The 23938-nt window shown below is 48.8% G+C and overlaps 1 protein-coding gene across 2 annotated transcripts in view; it reads right to left on the bottom strand.

Moving 5' to 3' along the window:
• Positions 1 to 4916: 4916 nt before the first annotated feature.
• Positions 4917 to 23938, bottom strand: part of PNPLA2 (patatin like domain 2, triacylglycerol lipase) — a 51944-nt gene continuing 32922 nt past the window's right edge. Inside the window, exons 4-9 of one of the 2 annotated variants that reach the window (XM_073347159.2) lie at positions 16242 to 16451; positions 15183 to 15243; positions 13683 to 13856; positions 12713 to 12845; positions 11622 to 11744; positions 4917 to 10289 (exon numbers count right to left, since the gene is read on the bottom strand). In XM_073347159.2, coding sequence (XP_073203260.2) covers positions 10025 to 10289; positions 11622 to 11744; positions 12713 to 12845; positions 13683 to 13856; positions 15183 to 15243; positions 16242 to 16451 — 966 coding nt within the window. In that variant the 3' untranslated portion in view covers positions 4917 to 10024. Of the gene's footprint in view, positions 10290 to 11576; positions 11745 to 12712; positions 12846 to 13682; positions 13857 to 15182; positions 15244 to 16241; positions 16452 to 23938 lie in introns of both variants that reach the window. The other variant, XM_073347160.2, reaches the window with a different exon arrangement.

Genomic DNA, 23938 nt, shown 5'->3' with positions numbered 1-23938 from the left:
CGCCTTAACCCGCTGGCTGCTGCTTTGCAGGCGCAGCGCCCCGAGCCTGCCAGCCCCAGGGCAGCCTCCGCCGCGGGGGGGCTGCCCTGGGGCTGGCTCTGGGGATGCCCCCCCCGCGGGGCTAGAGCAGCCGGGGGGAGGCTGAAGGCGTTTGCCAAGCCCACGTGGAGTTATTGCTTTTTCCACCCCCTGCGCAGGGAGAGCGCCCCGAGGGGAAATCCATGGGGAACAGGCAGAGAAAGCTGGGGGGGGGGGGCACAAACGATCCGCGGGGCTGGGGGTTGAATCTAGCTGTCCCCAGGCTGAGACACTCAAAGGCGAGCCAGCAGCCGCTTCAGGGACGGCGGGGAGGAGCGAAAGGGAATCAGCCTGAAGGGCTCACACGCGAGGGGGAAGGAAGCCCAGGGCCAGATGCCAACGGGTTGAAATGAATAAACCCTCCCGTTCAATCTGTCCCCCCCACCGCAAACTACAGGGAAGACGGGGTGAGGGGGGGGGCAGTGAACAGGGCTGTGAAGCTAGAAAGAGCCGCCGGTCAATGGGACACTTGGAGAATTTGAATATATACAAATTAGCCTGGCCAGGTTGTATTCATCCCCACTCTGTATTAAGGACATCCAACCTCAGTCCTGCCATGGGTCAGTCGCAAGCCTAAAACTCACGCTGATGCCTGTTTAATTAACAAGGCTTCCGATTAATAATGTCCCTTCGAGAGAGAGGGGGGAGAGGGAGGGAGGCGGCATTTTAGGGGGGAAAGCAGGAGAGGTTTTCTAAAAGAGAGATTAGCCTGTCGAAAGCATCCCAAGAGAAGGGAGGCTTTGTGTCCTATCTACATTTTCCAAGCGCTTGGCAATGTGCGGGGTGGAGTATACTTCGATAAATACCTATTTTCAAGTTGAGGTTAAACTCCTTCTCCAGTGTAAAGCTCTCTTGATCTATTGGCATGGAAAAGGGGTGCATAGTACAAATAATTGTGGGATGTAGGGAAGGTAGGAGTTAAACATCTTACCGGATCGGAGCCTTCATTTGTATATATGAAAAAATAGTTCTGGAATTGATTTTGATGACTCTGATTCAGCTCCGAGCGGATTCTATAGGGCCAAATTAGACCCTTAGAGAATATGGGTTGTTGATGAAAGGTTAGCATGCTCTGTCATATTATACCTGTACATGTCATGCACTATCTGTCCTCTTTAGTGAGAATTATATTTCCCTTTGCTAAGAGTCAGATTGTGATGCTTTTACTTATGCTAAATAGTACATTCCTCCACAAGTAGAGCCACTGGTTGGAGACAGAGTGACCTAGACCTAGGGGATGGAGCTCTAGACTAGGACTCAGGAGAGGTGGTTTCTATTCTGGGCTCTGTCACTGGCCTCCTGGGCAAGTACACCCCTCCCCTCATACCTCAATTTCCCCATCTGTGTAATGGGGATATGGATACTGACCTCCTTTGTAAAGGAATCTGAGATCTATAGCTGAAAAGAGCTCAGTGCTATTATTGGTTTCAGAGTAGCAGCCCTGTTAGTCTGTATTCGCAAGAAGAAAAGGAGGACTTATGGCACCTTAGAGACTAACCAATGTATTTGAGCATAAGCTCTTGTGAGCTACAGCTCACTTCACCGGATGCATTCAGTGGAAAATACAGTGCGGAGATTTATATACATAGAGAACATGAAACAATGGGTGTTACCATACACACTGTAACCAGAGTGATCACTTAAGGTGAGCTATTACCAGCAGCAGAGCGGGGGTGGGGGGGAGAGAACTTTTTGTAGTGATAATCAAGGTGGGCCATTTCCAGCAGTTGACAAGAACGTCTGAGGAACAGTGGCGGGTTGAGGGGGGGGGAATAAACATGGGGAAATAGTTTTACTTTCTGTAATGACCCATCCACTCCCAGTCTCTATTCAAGCCTAAGTTAATTGTATCCAGTTTGCAAATTAATTCCAATTCAGCAGTCTCTCGTTGGAGTCTGTTTTTGAAGTTTTTTTGTTGAAGAATTGCCACTTTTAGGTCAGAAATTGAATGACCAGAGAGATTGAAGTGTTCTCCGTCTGGTTTATGAATGTTATCATTCTTGACATCTGATTTGTGTCCATTTATTCTTTTACGTAGAGACTGTCCAGTTTGACCAATGTACATGGCAGAGGGGCATTGCTGACACATGATGGCATATATCACATTGGTAGATGTGCAGGTGAACAAGCCTCTGATAGTGTGGCTGATGTGATTAGGCCCTATGATGGTGTCCTCTGAATAGATATGTGGACACAGTTGGCAACGGGCCTTGTTGCAAGGATAGGTTCCTGGGTTAGTGGTTCTGTTGTGTGGTGTGTGGTTGCTGGTGAGTATTTGCTTCAGGTTGGGGGGCTGTCTGTAAGCAAGGACTGGCCTATCTCCCAAGATCTGTGAGAGTGATGGGTCGTCCTTCAGGATAGCTTGTAGATCCTTGATGATGCATTGGAGAGGTTTTAGCTGGGGGCTGAAGGTGACGGCTAGTGGCGTTCTGTTATTTTCTTTGTTGGGCCTGTCCTGTAGTAGGTGACTTCTGGGTACTCTTCTGGCTCTGTCAGTCTGTTTCTTCACTTCCGCAGGTGGGTATTGTAGTTGTAAGAACGCTTGATAGAGATCTTGTAGGTGTTTGTCTCTGTCTGAGGGGTTGGAGCAAATGTGGTTGTATCGTAGAGCTTGGCTGCAGATAATGGATAGTGTGGTGTGGTCTGGATGGTGTAAGGTACAGTCCAAGATAACTAAGAGCATTACAATCTGCCCCTAAATAGCTTGTGATGATGCATCTCCTCATACCTTAACCTAGGATAAGAATTGGGCCCAAAATGTTGTAAGGATCCCTCCCACCTCACTTGTCCTGAAAATTACCTGAAGTATTCAGACACATCCCTCTGTTTTACCTCCTTTTTCCTCTGTCAGAAGAATGTGGGAATGGCCAGCAGGAGAAATATCAGGAATAAAAGCAACAGCAACCTGAGGATGAAACAGTACCCAGGCAAAGCATAGTCTGTGCTCAGCTACCCGGCAGTTCTCATAGCCCCCCTGACTCCGCTCACAACCTGCATCCAAGAATAAAAGGCATCTCAGGTGTCACCAAGACCTTATCGAATGACTATAAATTCTGAGCATGGCATGCCCAGGACTTGGATATTTGGTTATTCTGAAGAATCCAGCACTGTCATTAAAAGCAAAAGGTTGTTTGATCTGTCAGTCCTGCACTACAGACTCTAAAATATGGCTCCAATTTCCACTGCCTGCTGTGTGTTGAACCTGCACATCCCTCTGTAACACATGAAGTGCACAAAATTATTTTACTATTGTCAGTATTGGCAAACTCAAGTGTTTGAAAACTAGGAGTCAGGCCACCACAAATGATGAGATTTTTAAAATCTCATTATTTTAACTCAGACAAGTTTTGGGGTTCTTTTTTGCCTTTTTTTTTTTTAACTTGGAGCCTTTCAGATGCACTCAGATCACATTTTCAAACTTTTCTCCACCACCAGAGTGCTAGAGCCTGTAAAAGAAAGGTCAGAATCTAATATAATCACATGACTCCAGGAGCTGGAGCTTTAAAAAGTCAAAACTCCAAATATCACAAGAATTGATATCACTTTTTAAACCCTGGGGTGAAATCCTGGCCCCATTGAAGTCAATGGCAAAACTCTCATTGACTTCAGTGAAGCCAAGATTTCACTCCTCGTGTCTACCATTCAGTGGAAGGAGCAGCGCTGTTCTCTGTCCCCTCTGAAACCTCCCTCTTCTCCCTTGTTTGTAAGCAGGGGAAACTGAAATGTAAAGGAGACTCTCAGCTTTCATTAACTTTTTTTTAACCCTTTGAAGAGCCTGGTGATTGGCACCAGTTAGCAGATTGCTGAGACTGAACAGGACCTGCATCTGTGCTCTCTCTCTGCAGCAGGAGCCAAGGGACCTCACGATCTCTCACATGCTTTTGAGCTGTACCCCAAAGAACCATTTTGCCAATCCAAAAATAACACAAAGCAGCAGCAGTTCTGGGGGGAGGCTGCCCCAGGTTCCCATGCCCCCACTTATTCTTAGCAACTTGCTCCCCACCACTCAGAGAGTTAATTAGAGCTGGGAATAGAAACCAGTGTGACGCTCTGTACCTCGGGGGAACACCCTACACTGCCATGTTCAGTTCAGGGACAGCCTGACGGAAAAGTAACCAGCCAGCCTGTGGTGAGAAGCATCTAAGTTTGTAAGGACATTGAAAGTGTTAAGATCAGCTTAGAATGTGTTTTGCTTTTATTTCATTTGACCAAATCTGACTTGTTACACTTGACTTATAGTCACTTTAAATCTACTTTTATAGTTAATAAATGTTTATTCTACCTGAAGCAGTGCGTTTGGGGTGTCAGAGGCTCCCCTTGGGATAACAAACCTGGTACATATCAATTTCTTTGTTAAACTGATGAACTTATATAAGCTTGCAGCATCCAGAGGGCATAACTGGACACTGCAAGACGGAGGTTCCTAGAGCTGTGTCTGGGACCAGAGATATTGGCTAGTGTCATTCGCTTGCAGGTAGCAGGGAGCAGCTTACATGCCAGAGGCCGTTCATGAACAGCCCAGGAGGGGGGGTTCTCACAGCAGAGCAGCGTAAGGCTGGCTCCCAGAGTCAAGGATTGGAGAGGCATAGCAGATCACCCGTCTGAATAACACCAGAGGGGAACATCACAATCGGGTCTCCTGAATCCCAGTCATGTGCACTATCCACTGGGCCACACGACCTCCAATGCACTCAAGAGGAGTAGCTCCCCTTAGGCTGCCTAGAACTTGATGAACTGGGTGCAGCCCAAAGTTTCCAATGTACATCTTGGAGTGCATTTAAAATCTTTCATAAACTTTTAGTAGTAAAATGAAGAAAGCAAGCCACCACACCAGCTGAGAATTTTTAGAAAGTTTTTATTAGAGGTATATTTTTGCCAAAATAAATAGTTACACTTTCTTCAGCAAAATATTAGAAAACAAGAACAGGAGGGGGAAAAAAGGCATCAAAATTTTAATGCTGAACGTTCAAGTGACTGAGTGCTACTTAATGACATTGCCGTGTAAATAAATCAATTGCTTATGTTGTCACTGATCTAATCACTGCTCTGACTTCAGTAAATTCCCGCAGTACTCTACATTTGCTCTATATGCTCTGCACAGGCCCACCACATCAGCAGGAGAGCTCTAAGGAGGAGCTGGCCCACAGAGTTCTCACCTATACACTGCAAGTGAAACACACAAACAGAAAACAAGTTTTATTTCTAGACCTGTACTTGGCATCTGTGGTTCCTTGCCCTTTGTAGGCAGGCCTGAGTGCATCAGTTCAGGGCAAGGGCGCTAATGCATTAGAGATTTACTGTAGTGGAGCCCTGCACCGGCATGGGGTGGTGGTGGTGGCAGATAGATTTCTCTCGTTTCCCTCCCCGACATGAAGCATGTTGAGAAACAACTAACTGCAGCCGCATTCAGAAAGGCAGATTCCACAGGGAGAGTGGAAAGGGGAGGTAGGGAGTGTGATGGGGAGTGCAACAAGGAAGGGAAAGGGTGGGAACACGGTGTAAAGAAGGCACACTGTGGAGTTCAACGCAATGCTGAACTGGCAGATGCATCTGACTGACCAAGCTAGTCCATTGTTTCCTTATCTCCTCCTAAATCAAATGCCAGCTCTCATCTGAGAAAAACATATATATGCGCTCTGAATGGTGACCTCATGGGACGCTTGCAAAGCTCAGCATAGCATTGACCAGAGATGGACTACACAAGGCGGACAGCAGGAATCTTGTCCACACACCCCTCGTCCACACTTGCCCTTTCTGCCATGGTAACTGGCGGAAGTCTCATCACTGAAGAAAACCATCGAAAACCAGACAGAAGCAGGAAGACTATTGTAGTCTGGTAACAGCCCTGCTGCATTGGCAGAGGGATAACCTAGATGACTGGAGAGAGTTACGTTTCTCTGGCCCCCTATGATCTTCCAGAAGGGAGTGATCCCCAGGACCACTGAATATCAGAGAAGTGTTTGGCATCCTGTCCCCTTTAAGAGCCACTTGCAATAATATTAGGATTGAGGCAGACACGACACACACCTGGCATAGGGTACACTCATCATAGTTTACAGAGCGAGTTCAGAAGATATGCAGTGTTGTGCATAACATAAAATAACTATACAGTACAACTTAATTTAGTCATTGGTTATATACACAAGTTCATTATGTGCCTCATTACAAGCAGCAAGCAGTATTTACATAAAGTATATTTAGCTTCTTGTGCACGTGGGCTAAGGTGCTATATTAATAAGCTTGACATTACAGAAAGCAACCTTGGTGTGAAAGTGGTGGAAGCTACGTGGCTCAGGACATTAGACAAAGCACTAGCAAACTGCTGAAGGGAAGTATCCTGCACTGGATCCCAGGCGACTGGCTCAATGTAACAGGGGTTCTCTCTCATTTCTTAAAGCCACACGCTGACTAGGACCAGCAGCACCACATTCAAGGGCTTTGAACTATTGCGTGATGCACATTGAAGTTGGTTTCTCTCAAGCCAAGTTTTCAAAGTGTCCTCTTGTGTTGGGCACTTCAGATTTTGGGCTGATCAATGTTTGTCTCACCAAAGAATGAGTTACAGCTGGCAAGGAATGTTAGACATAACAAGAAGGGGGTCTTCAAATATGTCAGACATAGAAGAAAGATCAGGGGGATGGTGTGGGTCCACTGTTCACTGGAGAAGGTGAGCTGGTATCAGAAGATGATAGGTAGGCAGAGCTGCTCCTACTTTGCTTCAGTCTTCTCACAAAAAACGTGTCCGAACGATTAGCCAAGTTACCATAGACAATAAAGGGGAAGAGATACAGATCGGGATAAGTAAAGAACACGTCAGAGATCTTCTGATCAATTTGAATTAATTCAAATCAGTGGGGCATGATGCTATTCACCTGAGGGTACTGAAGGAATTAGCTGAAGAAATCTCAGAGCCAGTGGCAATATTTACAAACTCATGGATGACAGGAGAGGTCCTGGAAGACTAGAGAAGGGCTAAGGTGGTGCCCACCTTTAAAAAGTGGGGAAAGGAGGAGCCAGGGAACTGTAGACCAATCAACCTGACTTCAGTACATGGGAAGCTATTAGAGCAATGTATAAAACATTCAATTTGCAAATACCTAGAGGATGCAGGGGTGATCAGTAGCAGGCAGTATGGATATACCAAGGACAAATTGTGCCAAACCAGCTTGATTTCCTTCTTTGACAGGGTAACTGGTTTGGTGGATAGGGGGGATGCGGTGGACATAATATACCTGGATTTCAACGAGGCTTCTGAAATAGTCCCACGTGACATTCTGATAGGGAAGTCGGAGAAATGTGGGTGCAGTGGAATTACGGTTCAGTGGATACATAATTGGTTAAACAATTGCAGACAAAGCGTAATGATTAATGCAAAGATATGGGACATAAAACAAGGGGGGATTGCCCACGCTTTGGAGGATAAAGCTAAAATTCACAGGGATTTTGATAAATTGGAGGACTGGGTTATGGACAACAAAATGAAATTCAACAAAGACAAATGTAAGGTGCTATGCTTAGGGAAGAAAAACCAAATGCACAAATACAGAATGGGGGAAAACTGGCTAGCCTGGACTATTGCAGAGACAAATATCAGGCCCGTTTCATCAACTGAGCAGGGGCTTGCACTATGCAGGGAATGTCACTTGAAGATTGGCAAGGGGACACTAAATCACACAAGCTTGTCTCCAGACCAGTGTCTTGTGGGCACAGACAGGTCTACCACCACCAGGGCCTCTCCACCTTCAGAGTCCTGCTTGCAGATGGCAACCACAAAATGAACACCGTGGTTACTCGGTGAGCTCCTGGCTGCTTTCTGCCAGAAGGTCTCTATGGTGCATGTCATTATAGGCATTATAGCAATACTCCTTTTGGTGGAGGCAGACACTCCCACCCACACCAAGTGTATCATCCAGGCCATGGCTGCTAGCAAGCATGCAACCTCACCTTCAGAAGGAGGGACACCTTTTCTCATCAGGTCCAGGACACATATGCTCTGCTGGACTTTCTATTCTCTCTCTCTCTCCAAGCTGTTAATTATTGATCATGTGCCAATCACCAGGGTTTCTGGGTGCATCTCCTCTTCTTTACAAAGTGGCATTTGAAAACCTTGTATGAGTCACTAGTCTATGTATACAGTATATAGCTGAACCTGCCCCCCTCCAAAAAAAAAGGACACATTCATTTTGCTTTGGCCTATTGCAGCTTGTTTGTGCTAGCAGAGGTAGAAAGAAGCCCCACACAGCCAGAGGCATTGCAAGGAGAGGAACCTTGAAGATGGTTTTGTGTCACAGACACAGTCACAGTATTAGGATTTTGGCTTTTTCAGTACGTACAATCCCCACTGGCGGCCATCTCTCCCCTCCCACTGAGAAATGAGGCAAGTAACAGGTGGGACTAGACACCCATCCTCTCACGGAGAATGTGCCAAAGAAACAGCTTTGCTAGAAGCATATGTGCAATGGAATGCTACTGGGTTACCTTGGGACAATGCATATTTCAAGGCAGCACCTTCCGAACACTGGGCAGAGTTCAGCCCTGGTATAACCCCAATGACTCATCTTTTAAGTGACAAAATAAAGATACAGTGGCCTGCACACGGATTTGGCACTTCTTGCTTCACCTCCCCGACTTCCTTGTTCTTCTTGCGCACACTATGCTGTCACCTTTGGGGCAGTACCACCTTCGGTCAGAATGGGGGGCACACAGCTCCCGCTTGGGGAGTTGACACGGCAGCATCTCTGGGACTGGCAATCTGCATCATCCAACGTCAGCTCCTTCACTAAGGTCCAAAATCACCACAAGCATACGCAGGTGCAACATCACTGGCTATGACGGAATTCTGTCCTTTTGCGCCAGCGGGGAATTGGGTTTCAGGGTTCTCCAGCTCCATGGTCCCTGGGACTTGGAACCCATTCCCCCTCCAGATGACCATCTCCTGGGCACCTGCTGCGACATTCCACCACAAGCCACTGGGACACAACATGCACTGTACAGTCTTCACATTCGGCCTTCCTACAAGCCCTTCAAATTCCTTCCCCAGCGGCAGCCATCGGGCCAATCCAGGGAAGGAAGGCTGAGATTTCGCAATGCCACCTAAGGCTAGTTCAATTAAAATGAATGGGAATCAGGCACCTAAATCCTGAAAAATCTCAGATGAACATCTCATGTTTCCCCCCCCCACCAAAAAAAATTCCCAGCCAGTTTTATCACTTCAGATCTCAGGCCTCCAGAGCCCAATGGAGACAAAGATCCCTAAAGGAGAGAGGCAAGAGAGACCAAGAAGAGATGAAGGAAGCTTAGAGCACCATCTGTGGGTATCCAGTTCTCTCCTGTAACTCTGTAGTCCCAATGCCAGTGAAATCTACATTAACAGCAGCAGGGTCAGAGCTGGCTTTGAGTGAGGATAGAGGTCAAAATTTGGCTCCAACGAAGGAGAGTTGAGAGGCGGGTTTGGGCCCATACAATAGCTGCTTTGGTACTATGGGCTGCTTTACCTCCTGGTAGCACAAACAGTGAAGAGCCACAGGGTGCTGGATTGTTTAAAACAAAAAAATCAAAGAAGCAAAGCCATGAATTTGTAGATCTAAAACCAGAGACAATTAAAACAAGCTCCAGAGCATGAGCTACATCCTGATCTAGGCTACATCCCTCCACGTATGTCTCCTGGAGGAGCCCATTGGAACCGTTACAGCACAGTCGGGGATTGCCACCTCCCCCATGCTGGGTGCTGATACACTTCTCTAAGTGGTCATCATCAGCAAACATGTTCACTTTAACACAGTGCCCCCTTCCCCTAGTCAGGCAAGTAGCAATTAGCTACAATGGATGCCACTGCTTTGTTCATGGGGAAGCTCCCATCACAGGCTTCCAAGAACCAACGGTGGAAAGTTGCTGAGATGCAGGTCTGACCCCAGCAGCCTGCCTCCTCCTGGCTGCGGCTGGGGGCTCAGAAGTGTGGCAGGCTCTCTTGCACATGGTCTGTTGGCGAGAGTCTCATCTGCAGCCCATCCGACGGGAAGATGGAGGCCTGCATGTCCACGTTGATGCAGAACAATCCTAGCATGAGCTGGCGCTGATATTCCTCCCACTTTGTCTTAACGTCTGTCAGGGAGAGGTTGCTTCGCACCCACTGGGGCAGCACCTCACTATAGGTAGAGGCCAAGGGGATTGGCAGGCTCTGGGTCCTTCGGAGCTCAAAATGGTAGTACAGCCTGAAAGGCAATGAACATGGGTTACAACTTAAATACATGAGGGTAGGGACACTCAGACAGCACAGTCCAGTGGCCAGGGCACTGCACAGAGAGTTGGGTGACGTAGGTTCTATTCCCAGTTATGGCACCAACCTGCTTGTGTGACTTTGAGCAAATCATTTCACCTCTATACCCATCCATTTCTGCTCCCCCCTTTGTCTATCTTGTGTATTTAGACTGTAAACTCTTCTGGGTCGGGGTTGACTCTTACTAGGTGTACGTACAGTATTTAGCACAATGAAATCCTGATCTCCTTTGGCACCTCTAGGCTTTTCCATACCACAAGGAATGTTATTTAGATAAAGCATTATATTCTCACCTCAACCTCGGCCCACGCAGGGCACTGGCCAGGCATAATGCAGACAAGCAATGCTGGAGTTGTCCCCAAGTATCTCGACACTAGAGCTGGTTGGGAATTTTTTGCCAAAACTGTTTTCCGTTGGAAAATCCAGATTTGTCAAAATGGCATCTTTCCATGGGAAAGAGTCAGTTTTGATTAAACTTTTGTTGGGAAGGTTTCCTAAGTCCAGGATAGAATTTCTGGATAAAACCAGAGACAGAGAAAGAGCTGTACCCCAGAATAACCAACAGCTTGGTGTTTGGGGGACTCTGCTGGGAGACCCACGTGCAAGTCACTGCTCTGCCTGATTCAGAGCCAAGACTTGAACCTCGGTCTCCCTCATCCAAGAGGAGTGCCCTCCCTACCAGGCTGTTATGGGAAGTGGCGGGGGGGTGTCTGTCTCATGGTCACATGCTCCTCAGTTTTGTCCCAGTGCAGAATGGGAAATTTTTTTGAAAATCGCCACAGTTTTCATAGGACGAGAAACCGGTTTCCCACCCAGCTGTACTCCATTTTGACCTGGACTACCCTGGCTCCCCTAGTACTGACCTATGCTACTCCAGTCATAGGCCTCTAAGCAGAAACGGCCACTTGACCTGAATTATCTTCAGAGGAAACTTTGAGGCTCCAGAGTAATCAAGCTAACAACCACCATGCAAACGGGCATCACTGCGTCTTCTATGAAATGGAGCCAGGTGGACAAGTGAGTACGGCTTTTATACCACGCCCACTGCTATGCGATCTGATCGTTTCAATACAGTATCATTCTGGGAGGGTAGGTGGGAACTTTACCCCAGAACTAAGCAACCCAACAGACAAGGTCTCTTGATTTGCTCCAAGTCGATTCAGTAAGAGTGACACAGCGGAAGGTGAAACAGATGTGTCCCCCTCCCACAGGCCGTACCCACCCCTAAATGGCTGCAGAGGGAGGGCTGGGAGGAAAGCAGAAGAACCTGGCTGAGAGATGGCTTCCCAGTTTCTTCTTGGCTTCCCTCATGAGATAGGTGCATAGATTACTCGTCTGTTCCTTCATCCACCTAATGTCCTCAGGGACATCCGGCAGCCATTCCAGCAACCTGAACAGGAGAGGAGGCACAGAAAGAGAACAATTAGCTGAGAGGCCACTGCTAGATCTGCAGACATGAGAGATGGAAAACATCTTGCAGACCTTCTAGTCCTAGCCCAGCAGGGCCAATGCATGACTGTTTTCCAAAGCTTCATGTCAAATGACTTGAATGATGGCGCTTCCACTGCTTCCTTGATAGGGCACAGCCTAGTCTTGCCTGGAGCAGCAAGATATACATGGATTTCACCCCTGAGGCACTGACAGTCAGCATATTCATGTTGCCATCTCAGGGAAATTTAGTTCATGAACTCCAAGGAGGAGGTAACTAAGAGATGAAAGGCCACGTCACTTTCCAAACCTCTAAGAAGGCTTAAAAATGTAGCCAATTCAGGAATTGAACAGGGAATAGAATATTGAATGTGGTTTTCCTCTGCCTCTATTGCCTTCTTCCAGCCAGAAACACTATTTCCGTAGGGTGGGTCCATGCTTTACACCAATCCCAACAAAGCACTGAGACTTGTTGCTCTCCCCTTCCCCCTAAGGTGGCAAAATGGGGTCAAAATTCAGATCCAAAACTATCCTCCTCTCCCTCCTTTCCCCAATCAGACCACAATGGCATGTTAAACCTTGTAGGACTCATCCCACCCCCAGATTAACAATTGGGGGGGATGGGCCTACGCTAACGCCACACCTCTCGACCCTCCTGTATCCTTCCACTCCTGTATTCGCGGTGCTGGGGAAGTTTACTACAACTCTGAGAGCAAGTTTCCAAACAGAACCAGCTCTCTTCAGCCTCATGAGTCAGACGGGCTGCGGCTGAAGTCCCAACACAGTGGCCGAGAGGAACTGAAGTTGTCTCCTGGGCAACTATCGTACACAGGAGGGCTGGAATAGATCCTTGCCCTGCCCTAGATCCATGCCCTACTGGCCACATGGCGTGCTGTGCAGCGCTACCAAGCAAACGGGTGCGAGGTTTACCTGACCGTGAAGGAGACGGCTGATTCCACAGGCAACGTGTAGGGGATCATCATGGCAGAGGCCAAGCGCACAGGCAACAAGTTGGTGATGCCAACTAGCAGGCCCCTTTTCTCAGTGCAAGCTTCCAAAAGGGCTGAGGACAGAGAACACCACAGGTTCAGACCAGCCCCCTAGCAAATGCAGCGTGATTGTCCACCACCCCCCCAGTGCTACATGAGCTTCACAAATTATCCTGTCTCATTCAGAGCATGCGCCGTTCCAAACGAGGAGACAAGGAGTTCAAGCCTTTGGCTTCATCTGGCTTATGAGAAGCAAAATCCAGAAACCCCCCTCTCTCCCTCCCACCAAGGGGAGGTGAGCGAGTTCCCGCTCCCGCTCACTTAGGCCACACCGAAGAGCTAAATAGTGCAGAAGCAACCTACAGTGAGAGAAGGGGGTTTTCCCGTGGGGTAGGAACACCACCTCCCCGAGCGACAGTCAGTGGGAGCATTCTTCCATCAGCCTAGCTGCGTCTACACAGGAGGTTAGGTTGACGCAGCCGCGGTGCTGGAGGGTGTGGAGTTTTCACAACCCAGAGTGCTATAGCTGTGTCAACCTATATTTCTAGTGTAGACCAGGCCATAGTCTCTGTGGTCCCTCAGAAGAAGGTGAGGAAGCATAACCCAGTAGTCAGGATGTGTTGCATATGCTCCCCCGCCTCCACACACACACACCGGTGCCCAGTCTATACAGAAAGTGAGGCTGGTACAGCTCTCAACTACAGACCCTGGCTCTTTAGCTCAAGGTGTAGAGTTTCCAGGTTTTAGCTCAGCAGGGCTCCAGTTCAATACGCGGTGCATTAGCTAACATGGCGGTCAACAAGCAACACTCACATCCCAACAGGCCAGTGAGCTATGCTGGTCAGCTTAGAGAGGAGTGAGTTTTTCACTGGAACAGCTAGAAGCCTGGACTGTCCCCCTAGGGACCATACCTTGGTTCAGTCTGGGTGGCAGGTGTTCAAAGATGTGGTCTTCGACAGCAGCCAGCGCAGCGTTCTCCCTCAGCTGGTCCTCAGCTCGTACCTCCTCCTCCTCCGGGTCCCTCTCCCCTGATGAGTTCTCAACAGCCAGGGGAGGGTGTGAGGGCCCTGGGCGGTGAAGGAGACCTGGGGAGGGAAGGTGAGTGGAGGGACTGTGGCAATTTAGCCAGTCGTTTTGCTTGCCGATTGGTTAGAGTGCTAGGTTTTACCTCATCTGATGCCACGAGCGGGGATTAACCTTACAGCCGTGAAATAGGCCTTCTATCTCCAACCGCGGGCAGCCATTTTGGCTACCTGTGTTATGGTGCATAGCCAGGTATATTAGATACCTGCTCACCTATGGTGCAACGTGAAGCTGGAGTGCCTTTCTCAGCCAGATAAGCTAACACCTCCCAGTACACTCTGGAAATACCGTAGGTTATTGCTTTCATAACTGTTTTATTGGTATATACTCAAACCATAGGCAGAGTCAGACCCATGCTTAATCCAAACTTCTCGGATTTACTATACGGCACAGATCCAGCCCACCCTGCAAGACTATAGCTGCTTGTAACTTCACCATTGGCAGACCCTGCCTACATGAAGGTCGTTTGCACCAGTGTAAGCACACTTCACTGGTGCAGGCCCCCCCATACCAATGCACTATGCTGACAGAAAGCACAGCTTCCCCCAGAACAGGGACATCCAGTGACATAACAGAGACGCTGCCTTTGTTTCCTTACCATCCCCGGGGGCGAAGTACACAGGACAAAATGAATGAGTAAAAAGCTTGATCTGCTACAGCCTGGCCACAAGGTGGCACCAGAGGCACATACAGTGTGCCATGAAAACAACGTTAACACGGGTTTCAGAGGAGCAGCCTCAGAGGAGCAGCCGTGTTAGTCTGTATCCGCAAAAAGAACGGGAGGACTTGTGGCACCTTAGAGACTAACCAATTTATTTGAGCATGAGCTTTCGTGAGCTACAGCTCACTTCATCGGATGCATACCGTGGAAAGTACAGATGTATTTTCCACTGAACGCATCCGATGAAGTGAGCTGTAGCTCATGAAAGCTTATGCTCAAATAAATTGGTTAGTCTCTAAGGTGCCACAAGTCCTCCGTTTCTTTTAGCATTAACACAGGATGTCAGTAAAGCTGGAGCAGAAGTTTCTCACTGCATCAAGGCAGAGAATATGAGAGCTCTGTAGTGCTGAGACATACTTCGGTTTATTTTATTGCTTACAGGCTTTGAAGCATCAGAGGTCAAATTCACATGTGGTGTAACCCCGACTTCATTGCAGTTACACTAGGAATCAATTTGGCCCTCAGTTTTCCTGTATATCCCCGCCCCTCCCCCAACAACTTTCAGTTAAACCCCATGGCCTGGCACAGAAGGGGTTAACCAAGCCAGACAGTGTCCCTTTAACATAAGCAAATGCAGTCAGTGCAAGGTAGTAGCCTAGCGTCTTACCATTCTTCTTCAGGAAGTGCAGTGCATCCCGGTAGCCCTGCTTGCACATGTCCCGGAGCACCTGCATGGAGACACAGAGTGGGGTCACTGGGGAGGCAGGGGAGTTTGAGCCCAAGGTTGTTTGGTTGGGTGCAGTGTGGTGCAGATTTCAATCCTGGGCTGGGATTTCTAGAGGAAATGCAAGAACTCTCTCCCCATCCTGCCCCACCTGATCAGGAGGTTGGTTCATTGCTTATCCTTCCTCCCCCCACAAACTCATCCCTGCCAACCTCTTCATCTGCTCCCCATCCTGGCACTTGAGCAGCAAAGGAGGGAGGAGAGGGTCAGAAACAGTCTTGGGGGCAAGGGGACACCATGTGAAAGGAGGCACCACTTGCATGGCCATTTGCATCTCAAGAGCCAGCCCTCTCTGATCCAAGGTCACAGTGGGCATGTCACATCGAGACATGGCCCTAAAAGTATTTTTGGCCTCCCTGGTAAGCTGCTCCGATTGGTAGGTAAGTTGTGGAATCCTTCACCAACAGAATCATAGGATGGTCCACTGGATATCTGCCCTTATAAAGCCCTCCAGAGAACAGGGGGGTGGGCAGCGCATGTGAGGCAGAGAGAGAGGCAGCTCACAGTATCCAAGCTATCCATGGCACTTGTAACAAACAAGCGCACTCAAAATGACTGCCTATCAGCTGGTTGGCGGGCAGTCACTGCTGAGCCACCAATGGCAAGATGATGCTTAACCTTATGCCGAAAGGTTCCAGACTGGCTTTTAAAATGCAGGGGCGGATTGGTCCTGGGTGCATGTGCGTCCTTGTTCGGAAGTGGTTCCCATTTCTTGCATGGTGCCAATTAAATCGAAAGCCACCCACAGGAGGGTATTTTCAGGGTTTCCACCAGCGCCTGCATTCAGGATTTCCCAGGGGGAAGGACACCAGTGTAGCTTGTTTAAATGGCGATGGGATGAACTCTGGGGGCTTAAATGTCGATGCAAACATAGGATCCAGAGCGCCACCCACCAAGCCGTGGTGCACAGTCAGCATTCTGCTGCCCCAACAGGCCGCTCACCTGAGGCTCTGGGGGGAACAAGGCTTTCGAGAGGCGGTAGAGGTTGCGAATGTTGAACTGGATGCTGGTGTTGGTGACTCTCAGCTCGTGAATGTTTGTGGAGCTGTCCCGGGGGCAGATGTCACTCTCGCCTGAGAACGGAGACACCGTGATGGTGTTCTTCAGCTCGTACTGTGGCAAGTTGTCCGAAATCCCCCCATCAACATACCTCTGGAGGGAAGGAGACAAAAATGACTGGATAAGGTTTTTTCCCCCACCTCTTCCTCCGTAAGCCAGTTTCTATCTATCCTCTGCATCCCTAGTGCACACACCCACAAGCCAGGAGAGTACTACAAATAGAGTTTACACTAACAGTGGCTGGATTGACAGCCATGTCTTCCCATCTAGGGAGTTTGTGATACTTTCTAACTGGCTTTCTGTGCCTATTCACCTGCATGAATTTTTAGTCACAGGAATGTTTGTGGAGACAGGAAAAAGGTCACCCCTGTGAATACAGATTCACAAGAATTTGCAACAGAAACCATAATCAGCACTCTTTGGGGGCTTGGGAGCCATCCAATCAAACAGCAGAAATAATATGGTGACACTTAGGTGACCAATAACAGTGTGGGTGGCACTAACCTAAGCTACGTTCACAGTGACTAGTTTGCAAGGAAGTCTGTACTTTGAGCATTCCTATAAACCACGCATCTAGACATTTTAGAACAAACAAGTTAGTAAATACAGAGGCCTGCTGGTGGATAATTGGGCGATAAAAAAAATTAAGGCGTAGATTCTTTGCTGCCAATTTGTCTGCTCAGCTGTAAAAGTCACATACGTGCCCATTTTTAAACCCTTTTAAAGGAACCCATTGGCTGGCTAGGTTTAGCTTTGGCATAGGAGTGGAACAGGAGGGTTCTCTGGTGTTGCGCACAATTACCATGCTCTTTTAATAGCGATGGTTCTGTGCACACAGTTACTGCTAATTATCCTTGGTGGAGAGACAGCTTTGGCATGTTCAGATCTAGCTAACTGGGTTGTAGTGGGGTGGCTGCCCCAGTCCTGGAACAGGGGTTAAAAGCAGCCAAGCTAGGCTGATTGGAGTAGCTGACCACAGGTGTGGCCAGCCCAATCAGGCCACAGCTGGCCCTATAAAGGGGCTGCGAGCTTGGAGCTGGAAGGAGTTTCTCTTCAGTTCTGGAGGAAAAGGGTCTAGCTGCCTGAGATCAAGGTACCTGAAGTAGAGCAGGGTTGGGGGAAGGCAAGAGGAGCTGCGGAGCTCCAGCCTGACTAAACCCCCAGGCTGCAGGCCTTGTTGAAGGCCTACAAAAGGTACTGGGCCACAGAGGGGCAGCCCAAGGACAGGCAAAGGCAGCTGGTCCTAACCCCTTACCAATAATGAGTGGCCACTACAGACTGCCCCAGTGAGCAGGGGCTAGATGATGACTGGCAGTCGCCACTGAGGCAAGGTGGGTTTAGAGGGTTGGGGGTTCCCCTGGGAGGGGAGACCCCCAGTGTGGGTACTGCTGGGGCAGAACCCTGAGGTAAAGGGCACCGGGGTCTGGGAGGAACACGGGGGCCAGCGACAGGCGAGACACTGGCCTGGAGGAGGCGTTCCATATACTGGAGAGCTAATTCCTGAGACGACCAGCAGGAGGTACCGCACCAGTGAGTCATTGCTTTGCTACATGGGTCAATTCAAAGCATCCTTTAGCTTTTGCATGATCATAGACTGAACAAGATGACTCCCACCCTGGTCCAGCAAGCAGTAGCCAGATGCTAAAGGGATATGTTACTGGCTCGGCTGGCAGAGCAATAAGACAGAAGAGACTCCTGTAGAGCAACGAGGCAGGAACCTGTAGCCTCTCAGACAAGGCTCCTATTGACTTGCAGGGAACTGCAGGGTCAGCCCCAATGTAAGAGACCCTTCCGTCTGGGCAGGTGACTAACAAAAAGGAATGCCTGGATGACTAATAGCTGGCTAGAGGAGAACCCAAGCTAGACTAAGGAGCTGCTGGGAGGAAGAGGGAAATGCCCCCGCACTCAGCTCCATTGAACAGCCCATTAAAAGGACTGCAAGGCTGAGGGCAGTCAAGCATTATAACAACAAGAAACTGGCAAGACCTTTTGGAAGTCAGTCCAGCCCCATAACAGGACACTTGAGTTCTGGCTCCCTTTTCAGCCAGGCCAGTAAGAAGGGCGGATCTTTCACTGAGCAGTGCCGGGGAAGGCTGGATGTTGGGAGGAGAGGGGAGGCAGGAGAAAATGTTTTACATTTTGTTCTCTCTAGCTGGAAGGGAGACAAGTGGCTTATCTCTGAACGGCTCCCACCAGCCCCCTGCTGTCGCTGTTATTCACGTCCTTATGTAACAGGCCAGAAAAAATTCCTTCTCCACAGATGGCCTTTCACCTACTTCTACTGGGGAACACAGAGCACACACTGAACTTCTCCAGCAGGCTCCCGGGGCCCCGGGCAAACAAGTTCACCTGCATGGTTCCTACTGTTGCCTGGACTGAGTGCTTTTGCCCACCGGGTGATCTCTGGGCTGCCCAGCACACTTGTCTGAGATAAACCTGGGGGAAAGCAAGACCCTGGTCTTTTATTGTTAGGTTTGCAGGGCAATTCTGCTTCAAAGGGCCTAAAAGTAAGAGTTCAAGGAGGGGCTGGATTCCCCATCGTTTTTTACAGGCAATGGTGCCTACAGCAATGCAATCAGCGAATGGGCTGGGTGGTGTTTACTGAGTGGACACTGGCATCTCGACACACCAGATATGTGGAACTTGGTGACCATGCAGGAGTCGCAATAGCAAGGTGGGAGAGAAGAGGGAACCAACCAAACTCAAGGGGAAAACACAGCATGGAATAGCAATAAATGACCCCTGCACAGGGCGCTGCCTGGGCATTAGCGAACCCAGCCTCAACAAGTCGCAAAGGAGGACCCTGCTTCTCCACCTGGTATTTCACAGACAGTCCTCCTCTATCCCCAGGCTGAAGAGAGCTGCAGTTGTTAGGTACCATTCCCTACCCTAGCAGCAGCTCATTTGAAGGGTCACTTTGTATAGCCAGAGATGGAGAGACCTGCCAACCCCACAATTTTGGGCGGGAGGAGAGGGGAAGGCAGAAGGAGACGAGCTAGAGAAGTCTGCTCCACAGTATGAGAGGTGGATGAATGTTTGACTACCTTGGGTCAGGGACTATCTTTTTGTTTTGTTTGTACAGTGCCTAGTACAATAGGGTTCTGGGTCATTACCACAGTTCCTAGGCACTATAGTAGTATAAGTATTAAATAAGTTTAGCCCAGTGGTTTTTAAATCAGGGTATGCATACCCCTAGGGGTACACAGAGGTCTTTTAAGGGTACATCACTTCATCTACAGATTTGCCTAGTTTTGTAACAGGCTGCATAAGAAGCACTAGCTAAAATTTCATGACTTGTTTATACAGCTCTATATACAATACACTGAAAGGTAAGTACAATATTTATATTCCAAATTATTTTTCATAACTTTATGGTAATGAGAGAGTCAGCAATTGTTCAGTAATAGCGTACTGTGATACTTTTGTATTTTTGTCTGATTTTGTAAGCAAGTCATTTTAATTGAGGTGAAACTTGGGGGTACGCAAGACAAATCAAGACTCCTAAAAGAGGTAAAGTAGTCTAGAAAGATTGAGAACCACTGGTATAGAGTAGCCCAGTGCTTCTCAAGCTATCTGATGTGGGGGACTGGCAATTTTTTTTCCCCAATGTGCACACAGACTGGCAGCCGATGGCTCTGCGGACCACCACTCTGAGTAGCACTGGAGTAGACCATGGCACAGACAGTTTTTGTAGCCAGGGTGAAGAAGCAGATACTTTATACTGCCACCTGCAGGAAAGCAACAGCTCCAAAAAAGGGTGTGTTACTGCAGCAAAGGTGATGGTTCCAAGGGCTTCTCTAATCAAAAGGAATCTACGTGTGGGCCAGCGCACCCTGCTATCTGGTTGACTGCTACTGACTGTTCCTAGTTCAGGCTCATCTGCAGAGGCACCTTTGCCACGGTGCCCCTCTCTAGCCAACACTACCACTGTGCAAACCCAGCCTTGCTCTACACAGCCTATTATAACCTAGGCTCTAAGTCCTTGAGCGATCCCCCCTCTCCCTCTGTTCCTGCCCAGCAGTTACAGCCCTGCTAGGCAGGTTAGCTTTCAGTCCTTAGGAGCTGCCAGGATTGGGGCAGGACCAGGTGTCTCAGCCAAGGGTCCTCTTTTGTGGAGGAGGGTCCATCTCTGGCTCCCCTCAAAGGCACGTTACAAGCTCTGTTTCTTTCAGATGGCCAAGTTGCCAGGGGTTGGTTCTGGGCCCCTTTTCCCTCCTTTTGGGTCTCTTCCCCCTCAGGACCTGCTGTCTCAGCTGATGCCATAGTGGGAGCTGACTGGTCCTGCCCGGGTATGTATGGCACACAGATACAGCGCACACCCGGAGAAGACTGGGTTGGTTGCTTTCCATTTTCACTGCTGGGAATAAGAATTGTCATACCCCTTACTTGGCTCCTGCTGAAATGGAGCCAAACAAGGGCCCAGCAAGGGGCTGTGTTCAAACTCCCTCATTCCTCCCCCTTCCTGCCCCAATAAAGGGAGACCCATGGAATTCCTCTGGATGCACATAAAGAGCAACAGGCCCAGCATGGCAGGGTGAGGAATGTTTAGTGGCTGGTGAGCTCCTCAATAGCAAAACCAGGAGCTTTCAGTAGGAGAACTGGGGCTATAGGGAACAAGAAAAGGAACTAGTCTAAAGCCAAGTTGGAGAGAACACCCTGAAATATTCCACTTGGTGACATGGCCCTTCCTTGTCACAGGGCTTTGCTCTGCTTTACAGCTCCTGTGGCTACAAGGCCCAGGCTGTATTCAGCATTATGAATAGGGGCTATGTTGGGTGGGATTAGTACGGTCAGATATTTTAACAATCTTGCAGGTGGTGGCTTTTGCTGGTTTAAGGATAGCCAGAAGAACTACTCCCTGAAGCATAAACTTACCCTCCTTGTATGCCTCCCCTGAATATTCCACCTGCTGCACAGTCATAGGCCTGCTCTGGTGCCAGCAGGATAGTGGTGTTGACAAGTGGTTACAGCACCACACGTGTAGGCTTAAGACATTGTTGCTTTATGAGAGGAGGAGGAGAAGCCTATAGAGTACTGAATCACGCAAGAAACAGTCTGAGGGGACCTAACACGAAAGGAATGCTATGAGGGACTTATGGGAGATGTGCACATGGCCTTTTGGTTGTTATCCATCGCAGGCTGTAAGGGGAGTCCTCTTGCTACATCTGTCTGAGTATCTACTGGGGTAGTTCTGTGTGATAGGGCTGTGCAGTTTGATGACCTGATTGTGTAGGGGAGTTACCAGGGTGGGCTTGGGAGGTGTGTAGTGTGAATGGGCAGCTATAGCCCTTTTCTCATATGCTCACATTTTTTTTTGCCAGGGTGGCAAGGTGGTATGTGGCAAATGGTGACCCTGTCCTTGCTGTGTTCTCCCCCCTCACCAGCAGCACGGTGCTTGCCAAGAAGCCCAGGTGCTAAGTATACTCCCCTCATACTCACTAGTGAGTTAATCCTCTCACCCCCAAACCCTCTAACTCCAAAAGCGATCCCAGGGAGCAGCAGCTGTGGTACAGGAAGGGGGTGGGGGAGTTTACTTCTTCATCCCCTCTGTCCCTCCCCATTAGAGACCTTGACCCCATGAAAAGCTATGTTGATACATCAGCAAAACCAAGTGGCAAAAAGGCAAAACAGCTCATCCAGAACATTAGAAGGAAAAGAGCCTTGGGTATTTAATGTGGTTTTAGCATGAATGGTTTTGGCAGAGATGGGCCACCACAGAATGGCACAATCAGGAAGTTCTCATGCAGCACTGACCAGACCCAGCATCAGCCCCCTCTGCCATTTATACTCCCTAGGGGTCATCCCAGGCACATGCTACCACTTCAATCACTTTTCTTAAAGGTCAGCTATTGCTCACATTAGCCTTTTGCCCCCTTTCTCCTCCTTGCCCATATTGCTTGCTTAATGAAGAGGGAGACAGCTATGCTGTATCAGAGGAAGGCTAGCCTTGTAATTGAGGCACTGGCCTGGCACTCAGGAGAGCTAGGTTCAAGTCCCCACTCTGACACAGACTGCCTGTATGACCTTGGGCAAGTCACTTCAACTCTCAGGCCTCAGTTTCCCATCTGTAAAAGATAACAGTTCTGTTTAGGCTGTAAGCTCTTCAGGGCAGGGACTGTCCTTTGTGTGTGTATGAACAGTACCTAGCACAATTAGGGTCTCTAGGTATCACATTAATAGAAACAAATATGTTAGCACTTGGAAGAGGGAAGACAGCCAGGACAAGTACTTGGACCTAAAAAGGAGGGAGGGAGACAAGTACTTGGACCTAAAAAGACCAAGGAGGGAGAAAAACTGTCCAGGGTGATTCCCACAAGAGGCAACTGAAGAAAGCAGCAATGTTTAAGCAGAGGCCTAGGACAAATGTGTTCACTGAAGAGCTCTCAGTCTGGAACAGCATCCCCACTGGAAATGGTGGAAAAAAAGCCTCCTAGATAAGGGATCTAGAACTAGAACAGACAAGGCACTTGAGAAAATCCAGCAGGACACAAACGGTTTGATTAGGTGACTAAACCTACTGGATTATCTGCAATTTCTATCGCTGTGATTAATTAGGCAGCATGCCTTAGGAATTTGGCAAGCACCTGGGGGCCAGGCCAGCTCTACTAGGAAGCCAAAGCAACAGTCTGCTATATTGTTAGGTGTTGGTATGGATAGGTGCCCACCCCAGGCAGACAGAAGAAGGTAGAGCAGCAGCCATTACCAGGTCTCCAGCACGATGACACAGCAAATTCAGCAATGTGGTTGCCCTTGGCAGGGAACGTGCCAGCCCCCTAAAGCAGAAAAATTCTACTGCTACCCCTCATTGACTGCAGCAAAAGCCTTAAGCTCCTCTGTTTGTGCAGCTAATGCAAGCCAAAGGAGGAGCATTATATACAGTCTGTTGCACTCACAGTTCTGTAATGCAGCCTCCACCCAAGCCTGTTGTAGCCACTCAGCACATTCCACTTCAGATGAACAGCTAGGCCCAATCCTGGCCTATACAAGATAATTGTGATTCGTCTCCCATGCCCTCAGCAGCATTTACATAGCAAGTGACCCACTTCCACCTCCCACACAGTTTTCCCTTAGGGAATCCTCATGTGCCCAGTTCCAACCAACACTCCCCAGTTAGCAAGGAGGGAAGAGAGCCACTCCGGCATTTTAACAGACTCCCCTTGTTATGGCACTGACTGAAGTACAATTGTTGTTTTAAGGGTTTCTGTGTCAAAATGGAAAAAAAAAAAACCACAACCAGCATCAGATGACAATGTCCCAAGGCAATTCACCCAGCTCAAGGAGAGCCATTAAGGATAAACCCATCCCAAATCTGCTAACTGGGCTGGGCTTTGTAGGCCTCACCACTTCCAAACCTGCAGTACAAAGTAGCAACTCGTTGACCATAGCCATGTCAGGGGATTCCTTTGTGCCACGGGAACACAATGATTCCACAGATCAGGGCAGCCAGATGTCCCCACACACACAGGGGTTTGTGTGTCTCTCAAACTCACACACAAAGGTGAACAAACATCCTTATGGACATTTTAGTTTTGCTTCTTCTGGGGCAGGGGTGGGTCTGAAGGCAGTCGAGCAAGATGCAG

The sequence above is a fragment of the Lepidochelys kempii genome, chromosome 6, assembly GCF_965140285.1.
Source record: "Lepidochelys kempii isolate rLepKem1 chromosome 6, rLepKem1.hap1, whole genome shotgun sequence".
NCBI lineage: Eukaryota > Metazoa > Chordata > Testudines > Cheloniidae > Lepidochelys > Lepidochelys kempii.
The sequence above is the reverse complement of the archived record's forward strand: the minus strand, read 5'-3'. Positions and strand labels throughout refer to the sequence as shown.